Here is a 15,911-nt window from a genome sequence, read left to right on the forward strand (position 1 = left end):
AGTATAGAGAATGTTTACTCTCTGCTCCATATCAATTATGGTTACAATGCATGACTTAAAGAAAAGGGAATTCATCACAAAGCCAAACATCTGCTGCGGAGCCTCTGATAAATGCGGTCGTAACTATATGAGGGTCTACTGGACTATACCCTCAGATTCAACATTTCCTAATATTATTTTGTAGCTCCTCCTTTGACAGAGCACATACGGTTCCGTTTTGTTTTTTGGTAAATATCCTATCTTGTAGTCCCCGTTAATCCAGCTGTACTGGGATTTGTGGTGTGCGCTCCCTGCGCTCTAACAGGATCATTTGGTTTACATGTTGCTACTACTGGCAATACAAGTGTTGAGGGATTGCTGACGATTACGCTGCCATTACTATGGACACATGTAAACCAAAATTTCCCGCCAGAGTGCTGGGTTTGCATGGGTGGGATTGGCACAGTAGCATGCATTGAAAGCTATATATATATATTTTATAATTGACATTTATTAAAACATTTTTAATTCAGCTTATTTTTCTTCACTTTTTAGGATTTTTGTGAAATTTCTCTTTAACAGCCAGCTGTATACTAGTCCCAGGGCAGTAAAGCCGAGCCTATTTAGCTTTATTTAAAAAAAAATAATAATAATAGAAGAAAAAAAAAAAAAAGGCAGGAGGAGAAAATCCAGAAGAGCCCCTTAAGCCTAGTATACGCTACACAGCTCAGGTTGGAGCGGCTGTACCAACGATCCAATGTTAGTACAGGATTTTTTTTGACACCCTAGGCCATGGGTGCTCAACCTGTGGCCCTCCAGCTGTTGCAGAACTACAAGTCCCATGAGGCTTTGCAAGCCGCTGACATTTACAAATATGACACTAAAACACAGAGGCATGATGGGAATTGTAATTCCACAACACCTGGAGGACCACAGGTTGAGCACCCATGCCCTAGGCAAAACCTAATTTTGCCGCCTCCCCATTAACTCCACCCCTGACTCTACCCCCTTTGCCCTGCCCATGTATACTATGGAGGTGGCGAGATCCGCAGGCCTGCACTTGCACCTCTGGATCAGGCCTGAAGACAAATCGTGACACGCCAGCCGTGGTCCGCAGGTATATGGACAGGCCAGGGTAGTACAGTGCCTTGTGAAAGTATTCGGCCCCCTTGAACTTTGCGACCTTTTGCCACATTTCAGGCTTCAAACATAAAGATATAAAACTAATTTTTTTTGAAGAATCAACAAGTGGGACACAATCATGAAGTGGAACGAAATTTATTGGATATTTCAAACTTTTTTAACAAATAAAAAACTGAAAAATTGGGCGTGCAAAATTGTTCAGCCCCTTTACTTTCAGTGCAGCAAACTCTCTCCAGAAGTTCAGTGAGGATCTCTGAATGATCCAATGTTGACCTAAATGACTAATGATGATAAATAGAATCCACCTGTGTGTAATCAAGTCTCCGTATAAATGCACCTGCACTGTGATAGTCTCAGAGGTCCGTTTAAAGCACAGAGAGCATCATGAAGAACAAGGAACACACCAGGCATGTCCGAGATACTGTTGTGGAGAAGTTTAAAGCCGGATTTGGATACAAAAATATTTCCCAAGCTTTAAACATCCCAAGGAGCACTGTGCAAGCGATAATATTGAAATGGAAGGAGTATCAGACCACTGCAAATCTACGAAGACCTGGCCGTCCCTCTAAACTTTCAGCTCATACAAGGAGAAGACTGATCGGAGATGCAGCCAAGAGGCCCATGATCACTCTGGATGAACTGCAGAGATCTACAGCTGAGGTGGGAGACTCTGTCCATAGGACAACAATCTGTCCCTGTATACTACACAAATCTGGCCTTTATGGAAGAGAGTGGCAAGAAGAAAGCCATTTCTTAAAGATATCCATAAAAAGTGTTGTGTAAAGTTTGCCACAAGCCACCTGGGAGACACACCAAACATGTGGAAGAAGGTGCTCTGGTCAGATGAAACCAAAATCTTTTGGCAACAATGCAAAACGTTATGTTTGGCATAAAAGCAACACAGCTCATCACCCTGAACACACCATTCCCACTGTGAAACATGGTGGTGGCAGCATCATGGTTTGGGCCTGCTTTTCTTCAGCAGGGACAGGGAAGATGGTTAAAATTGATGGGAAGATGGATGGAGCCAAATACAGGACCATTCTGGAAGAAAACCTGATGGAGTCTGCAAAAGACCTGAGACTGGGACGGAGATTTGTCTTCAACAAGACAATGATCCAAAACATAAAGCAAAATCTACAATAGAATGGTTCACAAATAAACATATCCAGGTGTTAGAATGGCTCCAATCGAGAATCTGTGGAAAGAACTGAAAACTGCTGTTCATAAACGCTCTCCATCCAACCTTGAGCTGTTTTGCAAGGAGGAATGGGCAAAAATGTCAGTCTCTCGATGTGCAAAACTGATAGAGACATACCCCAAGCAACTTACAGCTGTAATCGCAGCAAAAGGTGGCGCTACAAAGTATTAACTTAAGGGGGCTGAATAATTTTGCACGCCCAATTTTTCATTTGTTAAAAAAGTTTGAAATATCCAATAAATTTCGTTCCACTTCATGATTGTGTCCCACTTGTTGTTGATTCTTCAAAAAAAAAATACAGTTTTATATCTTTATGTTTGAAGCCTGAAATGTGGCAAAAGGTCGCAAAATTCAAGTGGGCCGAATACTTTCGCAAGGCACTGTATATAGACAGGCCAGGGTAGTATACAGACAGGCCAGGGTAGTATACAGACAGGCAAGGGTAGTATACAGACAGGCAAGGGTAGTATACAGACAGGCCAGGGTAGTATACAGACAGGCCAGGGTAGTATACAGACAGGCCAGGGTAGTATACGGACAGGCCAGGGTAGTATACGGACAGGCCAGGGTAGTATACGGACAGGCCAGGGTAGTATACGGACAGGTAGGGTAGTATATGGACATGCTAGTGTAGTAAATAGATGGGCTAGAGTAGTATAGGGACAGACTAGTATATGGACAGGCTAGTGTAGTAAATAGATGGGCTAGGGTAGTATAGGGACAGACTAGTATATGGACAGGCTGAATGTGCTGGGGGTCCTGCCGGTCGGGCATGTTGGTCTCAGTGGGACATTGAAGGTGTACGGAGGAGCGGAGTGGACATACGGCTGGAGGAGTCCTCCGCTGATGAGCGGGGATGTGAAACAGACAAGAGAGCAGGGAGCTCCTTCTACAGAGCAGGACTGGCAGAGAGTGGCTGTCGGGGGATTCGGGACAAACACAGAGCAAACTGCTACTTCCAAGCTGAGCCCGATGTGGATTTGATCATGTACGGCAATCGGTCGGGATGTGTGCCGTGGCTCAGGATCTGTAGCCGGGATCTGATGTAATCAGTGCTGAAATTATCGGAATGTCAGGTGCGGGGACCAGCTAGCTGCATCAGTCCAGATACCCCGGCTGTACCTGCTGTGTTGTTGATGAGGAGAATGGTGCAGGACAGAGCGGAGGGGCCCAGGGGGGCCCTAGAAGGCTGAGGAGTGTGAACAGCAGCCCAGTTCCAGCTTCACAACTGAACTAAACTACCAGGCTTCCATGACCAAAACGAGCCAGCAGGACCCACCGATCAGGACCTGGGGGAGGCGGACATGCTGGAGTACTTCGTGGAGGCTTAGACAGCCGCTTCTCCTGATGGCGACCCTGGTATGGAACAGCGGCAGACCAGTGGCCGTGGCTGCACCCTAGGTGGCAGTGCGTCCTGGGCAGCTGCCTAGTTTGCCCAGTGGTAGCACCGGCCCTGATCACCTCTCCCATACCGTAGGTAATTGCTGGCTGTTTGATTACATCAGAACACTGGCAGATAGCTGTGGTAGTTGTCAGTGTGCCATTGCTTTGCACATGCACAACTGTCTGTTTCTACCTGTACATCCAGCCACAGGAATCCACCGGAGTCCACCGGAGTATGGCTAGTGTATGAGGCCCAAGAGGCTTTTCTAGATTCACTCCATACCCTCTTTCTTGTTTGCAATAAAGCTAAACCGGAACTGCTTTACTGCCCTGGGACTAGTAAACAGTTTGGTATTAAAGCAGAAAAAGATTGATTACTGTTGCACTTGGATGGTAATCAACATCTTTAATAGATTAATATGCCATGTCCTAGTATTATGTATATAGAAACCAATTCAGGAGGAATTGAAGGAAAAATGGACTTTGTAGGCACCTTTATATAAAAGTACAAAATTTAATGTTTCACAAAGAAATAACATTTAAATACATAAGAAGTAAAAAGAGAAAACTGTTAATAAAAACAATACAATACAATATTGGGAACAGCCAGTGACCCTCTAACAGGAGTTACTCAATAATAATCTAAGTAATTGGCTATAGAGATGTCTATATAGACATGTTTTTATTAACATTTTTCTCTTTTTACTTCTTATGTATTTAAATGTTATTTCTTTGTGAAACATTACATTTTGTACTTTTATATAAAGGTGCCTACAAAGTCCATTTTTCCTTCAATTCCTCCTGAATTGGTTTCTATTTTGGTATTAAAGCAGAACTTTGTCCAAATCCTAAATAGTGAAGAAAATGACACAGTTAAGAATTTTATTAAAAGGCCATTTCTAAATACATCCCTACCTTTCCATGCGCGCTCACATGATGCATCCTGTTGAAATCACTGAGGCCCTTCTCCTTGCCGCGGGAACATTTTTGACATGTAAATGGGGCTTTATAGTGTAGTACTACCGAGTGTAATCCTCAAAGTTTCTATTTAGTGTGATAGTACTGGGGGGGGGGGGGGGTTTCATTTTACTTACAACTGAAGCTTTGCAAACCAGCTCTGACTTGCCTAATCTGTTGAAGTAACTAAATGTTTGACATGAATCTCATTAAATGGTAACACTGATTTTTAAGAACTTTAAACGGACGTTAATAAATGAATAGCAAACCTGTCACTGGGACTCAAGATTTGGAAATATAACATACAAACAGGCACCCCGGCTGAAAAATCCCACTTTTGTTTTGTTTTTTCCAATTACCATGATAAATCCAAACTCGGTACAACCAGCCTGCCCATAGATGGATCGAATCTTGGGTGGTCCCTGCTGAACCAGCTGTAATTCGATCCATCTATGGCTGGCTTAAGGCAGCCAAGGCCCGTACATTATCATTCTTCTTCATTCAGCCAATGTCTGGATTCCCCCATTCACACATTTGATGCGAATGGAGGAATCACTCTCCGCTGAGTTATGATCTGACGGCGGTGCTAATCATGTGAAAATTTTCCAACAGGTTGGTTGCAAAAGAAGTCGATTGGTAGATCAACTTTTGCACAACCATGCATGGATGGAAATTTGTCTGGTCCCTGCTGAATCGGCCAAATTGAAGTCCATGTATGGCAGCTTCTTGGGGAGGAGCAGCTTTCTCAATCATTTAACCTAAGCCCCCTTTCACACTTGTACGACTTAAAAGTCGCGCGATTTTACCGCGAAATTTTCGCGGCCGCGATTTCAATGAATGCCTGTGTAAGTGGCATCAAAATCGGACCAAAGTAGTGCAAGGACTACTCTGAAGTAGGCACAACTTAAAGTCGTGCCAGTATGAATGGTAGTCATTGAAAATAATGGAGAATGACTTGTCATACGATTTTGCAGTCCAAAATCGTGTGAAAGGGGACTTACAGAAACCCATTCAGTTTTTTTTAGGCCTTAGCAAACCCCGCCCCCCCCCCCCCCCCTCAAGCCAATTTATTGTGGGCCAGCAGGGAACACATGTCCTAAATTGGTGGTCAGTGGAAAGAACAACCCTCTTACTGTGGTGGTCAGAATGGCGCACTTACAGACCGCTAAAAAGATCATCGGTGTCCTGCAAAACCCAGTTTTGCAAGTTACACCTACAGGTAAGCCTAGATTAAGGCTTACCTGTAGATGTTAGCAATATCTCCCAAACCTGCACGATTTAGGAGATATTCGCAGAATGACAGGACCGCTGTCTATGGCGCATGAACCGTAGACAACGGCGCGCAGGTGCACTAACAATAGCCGTGTTAAACTCGGCGTTGCCGTGTTTGACGGCTCCCGCGCGCACGCGCGGGAGTGATGTTATCGCCGCTCCGGCCAATCACAGCTCCGGAGCGGCGATTACAGAAAGAAGATCGCCGGAGACATGGCGGCAGCAGCGGAGGGCACAGAGGAGAACTTTGGGGGCTTTGTTCTCAGGTAAGTTGATCATAATGAGCTAGTATGCTGTGCATACTAGCTCATTATGACTTTATCTTGCAGGGTATTTACAATGTTTTTTCTGGATTTTTGGTTGACTTTCTGTCTCTATCATTTAAAATACACCTGTAATAAAAATGATAGACCCTTCATTTCTTTGTTAGTGGGCAAACTTCCAAAATCCGCACAGGATCAAATAAGCATTTCCCCACACTGTATGCAATGACATGCATCATAGGGCACATGCAGTCGGGTAAGGGTGCCCTAAATGACGGATAATATTTGTAAATGTTGTAGTCGTTTTTGATTGTCAGGAAATTACACAGGAGAGAAGCAACATTCCAACAATAAAATGCTGTTGGCAGGATTCAAAGATATTGGATCCATCCTCTCAATGAGCACACTTCAAGCAACTTTCCCCTAAAGCAATGGAGCACACTTCCAGCACATATTTAGATGCGAACATGTCTGTGCTTGCCAAGGAAATAAAACATGCTGAGTCTTGCTGGCACCAAGTAATATTGTACACACATTAAGGAGTATTGGCTGATCCAAGAGTGTATTTAAATACTTCTAATAAGAAGAGCCCTTCTAGATCTTGGCAGCATTGCCCACATTAGTCCAATCATCAACATAAACAATAGCTTTCAGTCTGTGACTTTGGATTGTTTATTGTTAATATTGCAGTTTACATTAAACAATGTGGACACTGCTTTCTTAACCCCTTTGTGCAAGCGCCTCCCTGCCCTTTAAAGTGGTTGTAAAGCCTTATGTTTTTTCACTTAAAGTGGAGGTTCCATCAAAAAACAATTTTGCTTTAAACTCTAGCTTACGACTAAAAAAGAAAAAAAAAAAAGTTTTTTTTTTTTTACTCATCTGGAAATGCCTGTTGCTATGCGGTCTCACAAAATCTGCCTTTGAAACCACCTAGGATTCTGACATCATCTCCCTCTAATGCTCCTGGGAAATGTGTTCCAGGATGCAGTGCGCTGTCCAATTATCACTCCCAATCCAAGACTTCCAGGAAGTAAGTGCCTGTAGGCTTCACAATGCCCACAAGCAAAATGACAACGGTGTAGATATAGTTTTATAAACTATCTTTTTTGAATATCTATGTGGATCGGCGGCGGATTGTAAAATAGTAAGTGACCAGATTTATATTATAAAAATGCAGGATGAAAGGACATACATTTAAAAAATGCTAATTGTGGTTGGAACTCCGCTTTAAATGCATCCTATGCATTAAGGTGAAAAAACACCTTGCACTGTCCAGCCCCCCAGAGCCCTGTTTTACTTACCTGAGCCCCGAACTTCCGTGGGCGCGATCGCACGTTGTTATCCCCACGGCTTCTCAGCTCTTCATTGGATAGATTGATAGCAGCCATTGGCTCCCGCTGCTGTCAATCAAATCCAATGACGCGACCACCAGGGGGCGGGGCCGAGTCATACACTCGGCGGCTATGTACGCCGAGTGTATGACACGGGAGAGTGCCCGCAAGGTAACCCCCAAGGTAACCCCCTCTGAGAGAGCTTCCCAGAGGGGGTTACCTATTGAAGGGAGGAGCCGCGAGAGCCACCATGGAACGCCAGAAAAGGATGATCGGGGCCACTCTGTGAAAAACGAACTGCACAGTGGAGGTAAGTATGACATGTTTGCTATTTTATTTTTTTAAATGTGAACCTATACTATCACTTGTAGTGATTGTAAAGTCTTGTTTGTTTTTAGTTAAAAACAACAAACATGTCATACTTACCTGCTCTGTGCAGTGGATTTTGCACAGGGCAGTCCGGATCCTCCTCTTCGGTGTTCCTGGCTCCTCCCTCCTCTTGAGTGCACAAACAGCAAGAAACTTGCTATGGGCCACCTGAGCCGAACTGCAGCTCCCTGTGTCCATTCAGACACAGAGCCACGGCCCGTCCCCCTCTCTCACCTTATTGGCTCACTGACTTTGATTGACAGCAGCGGGAGCCAATGGCTTCATACTGCTGTCTCAACCGGGGAGGGGAGTCTCTATACCCTGTAAACAGTCATTTAAGCATAATTTTTTTATTTTATTTACAACTTCTTTAATGCATAGGATGCATTAAGGTGAAAAAATACAAAACTTTACAACCCCTTTAAAGTGGAGGTTCCCCCTAAAAAAAATGTTCTAACAATACATTGAGAAGACTGATTACACTGCGGGTATGCTGGGGTTTTTTTTTTTTTTTTTTCGTACATACCTCGTTATCGCCGTTTCATCCCTCGGCTTCCGGGTATGATTCTTGGTGGACTGGGCGTTCCTAGTTGATTGACGTTCCTCCGACCGGCGCATACTGCGCATCACGACTTTCCGACAGAAGCCGAACGTCATTGCGCAGGCGCCGTATAGAGTCGGCTCTATACGGCACCTGCGCAGCAACGTTCGGCTTCTTTCGGAAAGTCGTGACGTCATGTATGCGTCGGGTCGGAGGAACGTCAATCAACTAGGAACGCCCAGACCCGAAAGAATCATACCCGGAAGCCGAGGGATGAAACGGCGATAACGAGGTATGTACGAAAAAAAAAAAAAAACAGCATACCCGCAGTGTAATCAGTCTTCTCCATGTATTGTTAGAATTTTTTTTTAGGGGGAACCTCCACTTTAAGTACCAGATTATACCTGTAAAGTGCCCCATAAGCACAAAGTAGAGCAGGGTTGCAGGCTGCAGGATTGTATTGCCCTTAGTGTCACATTTGGGGAGATTTTCATCTACTCCCTATAGCTACAAGTCGAAATTTTAAGTTGGCCAGTTTTCACTGGAACAGAAGAGGAGTGGAAATCTCCCATTGAGACAAAAAATATGATTAGGTTCTGATGGAAGCAGCTAATTTTTTGAATGATAAACTGAAAAATATGTTTCTGTGAAACCACAAATCAACGGTTATAAACGTAGTCTGTAAGCCTTACCGATGACAGTGACTGTCCCAGCAGATGTGGCCTGTAGGTCTCCTTGTTCCAGGTTCCAGACAACCACCTTGGACGTGGAGGATCTCCGGCCTGATTTATCCAGCAGTCCAACAACATGTCTTCCTATAGTCTCCTCTACTGCCCCTGTTGTCTTCACGATTTCCAGCAGAATCTTCAGAAGGCGTTTATTTACCCTCCTTAGGCTTTTCCTGGAGGTAAAAATTGAGAAAAAAGACAATATAAATAGGAACCTAAAGACAGGTCTTTTAACTTTTCTCCAAACACGGATTAATCTTTATATATAAATATGGAACCTACCAGGTGGCATTTCTCTTTTTTTTACCCAATCCCACACAACCCTGGCTTCTCTTTAACAAGGGGACAGGAAGAATAATTGATATGTAACCTTTGAGGGTATAAGGAGTTAACACTTAAGGGGGCGTACCATCATCCAGGGTATAGATATATAAAAAGATTGGTTCTATATATAAGGGGACAGGAAGGACTACTCATCACCTAGAAAATACCATCCCTACAGTGAAGCATGGTGGTGGCAGCATAATGCTGTGGGGATGTGTTTCAGCGGCAGGAACTGTGAGACTAGTCAGGATCAAGGGAAAGATGAATGCAGCAATGTACAGAGACATCCTTGATGGAGCTTGAGAGGTCCTGCAAAAAATAACAGTAACTGCCCAAAAATAGGTGTGCCAAGCTTGTAGCATCAAACTCAAAAATACTTGAGGCTGTAATTGGTGCCAAAGGTTCTTCAACAAAGTATTGAGCAAGGTCTGTGAATACTTATGTACATGGGATTTTTTTCATTTTTAATAAATTTGCAAAGATTTCAGACAAACTTTTACATTATGGGATATTGTTTTTCGAATTTTGAGGAAAATAATGAATTGAATCCATTTTTAAATAAGGCTGTAACATAACAAAATGTGGAAAAAGTGAAGCGCTGTGAATACTTTCCGGATGCACTGTATACCACATCTATCAAATAGTATCAAATTTGTCCACCCTGTTTCTTAGTCCAGCTGTAGTTATCCCATGTGACGTACCTCTCTAACCCAACTTTTCAAGTATTCCAAGGTAGGAGGGTTTGAACATTTCCACTTGGTGGTGATCAAACATCTCACAGCCATGAGAACATGAGTTGACAATTTACTCATGGTTTGGGTTACACCTTTAATTGGCTAGCCCAGGAGGTACGCAAGAGGTTACAATGAAATGGAAGAGTTAACTAGATTCACGAGCAATGAATTAACATTCTCCCAAAAAAAGTGAGATGCCCTAGCAATTTCACATAATGCGATATAACATTCCCACCTTCAAGTTACACCACCAGCATACATTAGATACTGAAGTCACCACTCTCAGCTCTGACAGATCAGCAGTCTTTTGATCCCTCAGTTCTCAGTCTTTCACACACTGTGAAATTTGGCCCCTTCTATCATCTAAAAAAACTGGCTGATCCATTCTGGTTCTGCCCTCTCCCCTGCAAACTGACCACGGTTTATCATGGCTGCTGAGCCCTGACACCGTGGTCAGTTTTTGTGCCTCTGTAATTCGCAGCTCTCCTCTGTCCACTTTCCCCCCTCAGCCCCTGCCTGTCAGCTAGTGACAGATCCGCCCCTCTCCTTCTGCTGCAGAAATTACTGTGCAACGTACATGCAATCCCCTCTGTTAGAAAACGTCCTTTGCTCCAGTGTATGTTCTTTGTAAAAAATATGCCCATTTCTACCTTATTTTCAGAGCACTGGTTGGAGCTCACGTGACTCCTCACTGCTCTTTCCCCCCCCCCCCCTCCCAGCTGACATTAGCGGGGGATCGTTGGCCTCTCGTGCTGTAGCTGTCAAATTGGGAGAGGGAGCAGTGAGGAATCACATAAGCGCCGCACGGCACTCTGAAATAAGGTAGAAATGGGCATATTTTTTTTACAAAGAACATAGACTGGAGCATAGGATGTATTCTAACAGAGGGGATTGTCTGTACTTTACCAAGTGGCTTTACAACCACACACAATCAGAAAAATTGTACGAAAAACACCGCTTTTGAATCGATCGTACTACGAGGTGATCGTTAGTACAACGCTTCTGAGAGCCAATAACGACAGTTCATCCGAAATCATCCAAAAGGGACAAACACAAAAAAAATTCTCGTACGATAACAGATTGTGCGATTTTCATTTAATTAGTACAGTATTCGTTTGAAAATACTATACAAATACAATACAATACAATACAATAAATTACATACTTTCAGAAGTTGTATTCTGTCCTATGAGAATTTTCTTAAGTTGAGTAACCTCTTCATTTTTGATATGAGACTAACATGCAAAAAAAAAAAAAGGGAAGGATCGTTCTCCGATATTCTCATTATGTCCACTAGCCTTTAGAGCTAGTGGGGGACAGCTGCAGCATCACAGTGATACTGCAGCATACAGGTGAGTATGTATTAGGGTTGTCCCGATACCGATACTAGTATCGGTATCGATACCGAGCATTTGCGCGAGTACTTGTACTCGTGCAAATGTTCCCGATGCTTCCCCCGATACTTTATTTATTTTTTCCTCCTGAGTGGGGGCGGAGAGGGGGCGGGGAGCGGTCAGAGAGGAGACTGAGGAGGCGTGATCGGAAGGCGGAGAGGAGGCGTGATCGGAAGGCGGAGAGGAGGCGTGATCGGAAGGCGGAGAGGAGGCGTGATCGGAAGGCGGAGAGGAGGCGTGATCGGAAAGGCGGAGAGGAGGCGTGATCGGAAAGGCGGAGAGGAGGCGTGATCGGAAAGGAGGCGTGTTCGGAAGGCGGAGAGGAAGCGGGATCGGAAGGCGGAGAGGAGGCGTGATCGGAAGGCGGAGAGGAGGCGGGATCGGAAGGCGGAGAGGAGGCGGGATCGGAAGGCGGAGAGGAGGCGGGATCGGAAGGCGGAGAGGAGGCGGGATCGGAAGGCGGAGAGCAGAGCAGTCCTCGGGTATGTATAACATACCACTGGAGGAGAGCTGCTGCCGCTGTCTTGTTGTTCGGCGCTCAGGGAACATAACGGCTTTCATTTGAATAGCTGTCTGTTTGTTCCCCGTCGCGCGTCGTCATAGCCCCTCCCCCTTGTCCGGGCATTTTGATAGACAGACCACCCGTCCAATCTTGGGATTGGACGGGTGATCTGTCTATCAAAGTGCCTGGACAAGGGGGAGGGGCTATATATGACGACGTGCGGCGGGGAACACACAGCTATTCAAATGAAAGCCGTTATGTTCCCTGAGCGCCGAACAACTAGACGGCGGGGGGATGAGACCTACACAAAGCTGCATTTGGGAGACACAGGCAAAGCTGCATTTGGGAGACACAGATAAAGCTGCATTTGGGGGGAGACATGGCTGCATTTAAAAAAAAAGTATCAGTATTCGGTATCGGCGAGTACATGAAAAAAAAAGGATCGGTACTTGTACTCGGTCCTAAAAAAATGGTATCGGGACAACCCTAGTATGTATGTTTATATACATAGCCCATACATCTTCTTTCAGACAGCCTGTATATCGTATACTCCGGTTGTGCAATGACAAGTAAAGGTGAAATTTATTAGATCCGCCAAGCCAGAACTAAAATAAGCATGAAGTTGGTACATTTGTATACAGTGCAGGATGGACAGGGGAACATAAAACCCCCCATTTTTTGAATCCCAATGGTTGAATCTGTTTGAGATTATCTTTTACAGCTCCCTGAATGGTAGAATACACGACATTAGGTTTGAAAAACATGCTGGGCTCAATAATAAGTAAACCCAGAACTGCCTTCATGCTTTCAAACTGTGTTAATCTGCAAATTAAAATGTATCTCTAGATTTTTTTTTTTTATGATTTTGGCTAGTTAGGATTAGAACCTGTCGGGTTTTTATTGCTTACATTTAAAGGGGTTGTAAAGGTTCGTATTTTTTCATTATGCATTTTTCCTATGCATTAAGGTGAAAAAACACCAGGCACTCAGGGGCCCCCCAGCCCCCCATTTTACTTACCTGCGCCAGTTCATCTGCTCGGCCCGTCCCCAGCGTTCTCTTATCCACAGAGTCTTGCTGTTGATTGGATAGATTGATAGCAGCGCAGCCATTGGCTTCCGCTGCTGTCAAACAAATCCAATGATGCGGCCACCAGGGGGCGGGGCCGAGTCATACACTTGGGGTGTATGGACGCCAAGTGTATGACACAGGAGCGCGTCCGCAAGGAAACCCCCTCGGCAGAGAGCTTTCCAGAGGGGGTTATCTAATGCAGGAAGGAGCCGAGAAAGCTGCCGTGGGACCCCAGAAGAGGACGTTTGGGCCACCCTGTGCAAAATGAACTGCACAGTGGAGGCAAGTATGATATGTTTGTTATTTAAAAAAAAAAAAATACCTGAACCTTACAATCACTTTAATTCAATGAGAACGCCAAAACAAACATCCAAGAGTTCAATGTAATTGAACTATAAATGGCCAAGTCAACACCTGGAAATCCTTGTTGTGTTCTTCAAACCATTCTTAAACCATTGTTGCAGTGTGGTAGGGTGCCTTATCCTTCTGAAAGGCCACTGCCATCAGGGAAGTTTCCATGAAGGGGTGTATTTGGTCAGGAACAAAGATTAGGTAGGTGGTACGTGTCAAAGCAACATCCACATGAATGGCAAAACCCAAAGCTTTCCCAGCAGACCATTGCCCAAAGCATCACACAGCCTCCGCCGGCTTGCCTTCTTCCCATAATGCATCCTGGTACCATATTTTCCCCAGGTGAGGGACACACACACCCGGCCATCCACATGATGTAAAAGAAAATGTTATTCATCAGACCAGGCCACCATTTTCCATTGCTTCATGGTCCAGTTCTGATGCTCACGTGCCCATTGAGGTGCTTTTGGCTGAGGACACGAGTCAGCATGGGCATCCTGACCAGTCTGCGGCTATGCAGCCCCATACACAACAAACCACAATGCCATTTCTCTGCTTTCAATGCATCAACTTCAGGGACAACCAATTTGACAGCAAAAGTGGAAATAAGTTAATGACTGTAAACGCATGCCTTTGTTACTGCCTGGGGCACAGATGAAGTTCAATTTGGAACTAAACACATGCCGACACCTTTTGCTACCTGTTCTTGGAAACTTATGTTGACCTTGCATTTTTGTTTTACTTTAAAGGGTCACTGAAATGACTGTTTACAGGGTATAGAGACATAAAAGTTAACCGATTCCTTTTAAAAATGATTAAAAATTTAATTTAATCTATCATATAATGTGCCTCTAGTTTCACTTTCGGTTTTAAAGGTACATACATGAAGTTCCGGGTGAGAGGTGAGTCGGGAAGACTCACAGAACAAAAACAAACAAATCCAGGGCAGTGTTTTGTTTTTAAAATGAATCTGATTGGTTCTGAGGAGTTTTAGACACACAGTAATGACAGCTTAGACCACCGTGAAAATCTCCCAGTACCATGGTTATAAGGAAACAGGCAACCAGGAAGTGTGGAGATCACAGCAGAATTACAGCTCCTTCAAAGCAAAAACGAACAATGAGGACATGAAACCAGTACTGCAGTAAGGCATTTAGCTAAAAAAAATAATTCCTTTAGTGATCCTTTAAGGCCCCTTTTACACCAAGGCTTTTTTCAGGCTTTTAGCGCTAAAAATAGCGCCTAAATAACGCCTGAAAAAATCCTGCCCTGCAGTCTTCAGTGTGAAAGAGTTCATGCTTTTACACTGAAGTGGTTCGCTAGCAGGACCGCTCCAAAAGTCCTGCTAGACGCATCTTTGGAGAGGTGAGGGAGCGGTGTGTTTACCGCTCCTTTACCGCTGCCGCCCATTGAAATCAATGGGACAGCGCGGCTATACCGCCCGCAAACCGCTGCTACGGGCGGTTGTAACCCTTTCTCGAGCCGCTAGCGGGGGTTAAAACCGCACCTCTAGCGGCCAAATATCGCGGCAAAAACTACGGTATAGCGGCGCTATTTTTAGCGCCGCTATACCGTTGTTTTTGCCGTGATATTTGTCCCATAGCGCGGCTATACCGCGCGCAAACCGCACCCTTTCTCGAGCCGCTAGCGGGGGTTAAAACCGCACCTCTAGCGGCCAAATATCGCGGCAAAAACGACGGTATAGCGGCGCTAAAAATAACGCTGCTATACCGCCAGCGCACCTCCCGCGCCCAGTGTGAAAGGGGCCTAAGTGATGACTTTTAAATTATAAACGCCACCAGACAACGAGCAGAGATCACATTTCAGGTTTCTCCAGGAAACAAAGAGAGGAAATACAATGTTGTAATTCTACACACACGTGGGACAGATATAGCCTGCCGATAAGTAAAGAAACATGGCAGGCGTTGGATCTTCTGGAATAATAACCCCACAGGTCTCAGCTTTTACTATTAGAAAAATGACTGAGCAGCTCATATCTTACAGTCTAATACTCCAGCCAAGAAACAAGCAGACCTGCAGTTCTAAAGGGCACAGCGGAAACCGTGCACTGCCTGTCACAAAACACAAGGTAATCCAGGGACACAGAAAGGTTCTTTGATCCAGAATACCAACAACAAGGCTCCAGGAAACTAAAGTAATGGACATATTCATGTACAGTCTTGCATATGAAAGTGTTCTAAAAGAAAAGGTTGTACACTGCAACCAATCAGATGTCCCCTTTCACTTTCAAAATGAATTCTGTGCCTCAAACCATGCATACCACTACTACAAACACCCATATATGAATTTACTATTCTCCCAAACACGTCCTATTCCTACAGCTGTGATGTCGCTACACTAAAAAACGGA

At 44.5% G+C, this 15,911-nt stretch overlaps 1 protein-coding gene across 11 annotated transcripts in view; it reads right to left on the reverse strand.

Annotated features, from left to right (window-relative positions):
• Positions 1-15,911, reverse strand: part of AKAP9 (A-kinase anchoring protein 9) — a 359,842-nt gene that overhangs the window by 161,787 nt on the left and 182,144 nt on the right. For all 11 annotated transcript variants that reach the window (XM_040352376.1, XM_040352374.1, XM_040352375.1 and 8 more), the window contains one exon: positions 9,132-9,340. In XM_040352376.1, the coding sequence (XP_040208310.1) occupies positions 9,132-9,340 (209 nt within the window). The remainder of the gene's footprint in view (positions 1-9,131; positions 9,341-15,911) is intronic.

The sequence above is a fragment of the Rana temporaria genome, chromosome 5 (assembly GCF_905171775.1).
Source record: "Rana temporaria chromosome 5, aRanTem1.1, whole genome shotgun sequence".
Lineage (NCBI taxonomy): Eukaryota > Metazoa > Chordata > Amphibia > Anura > Ranidae > Rana > Rana temporaria.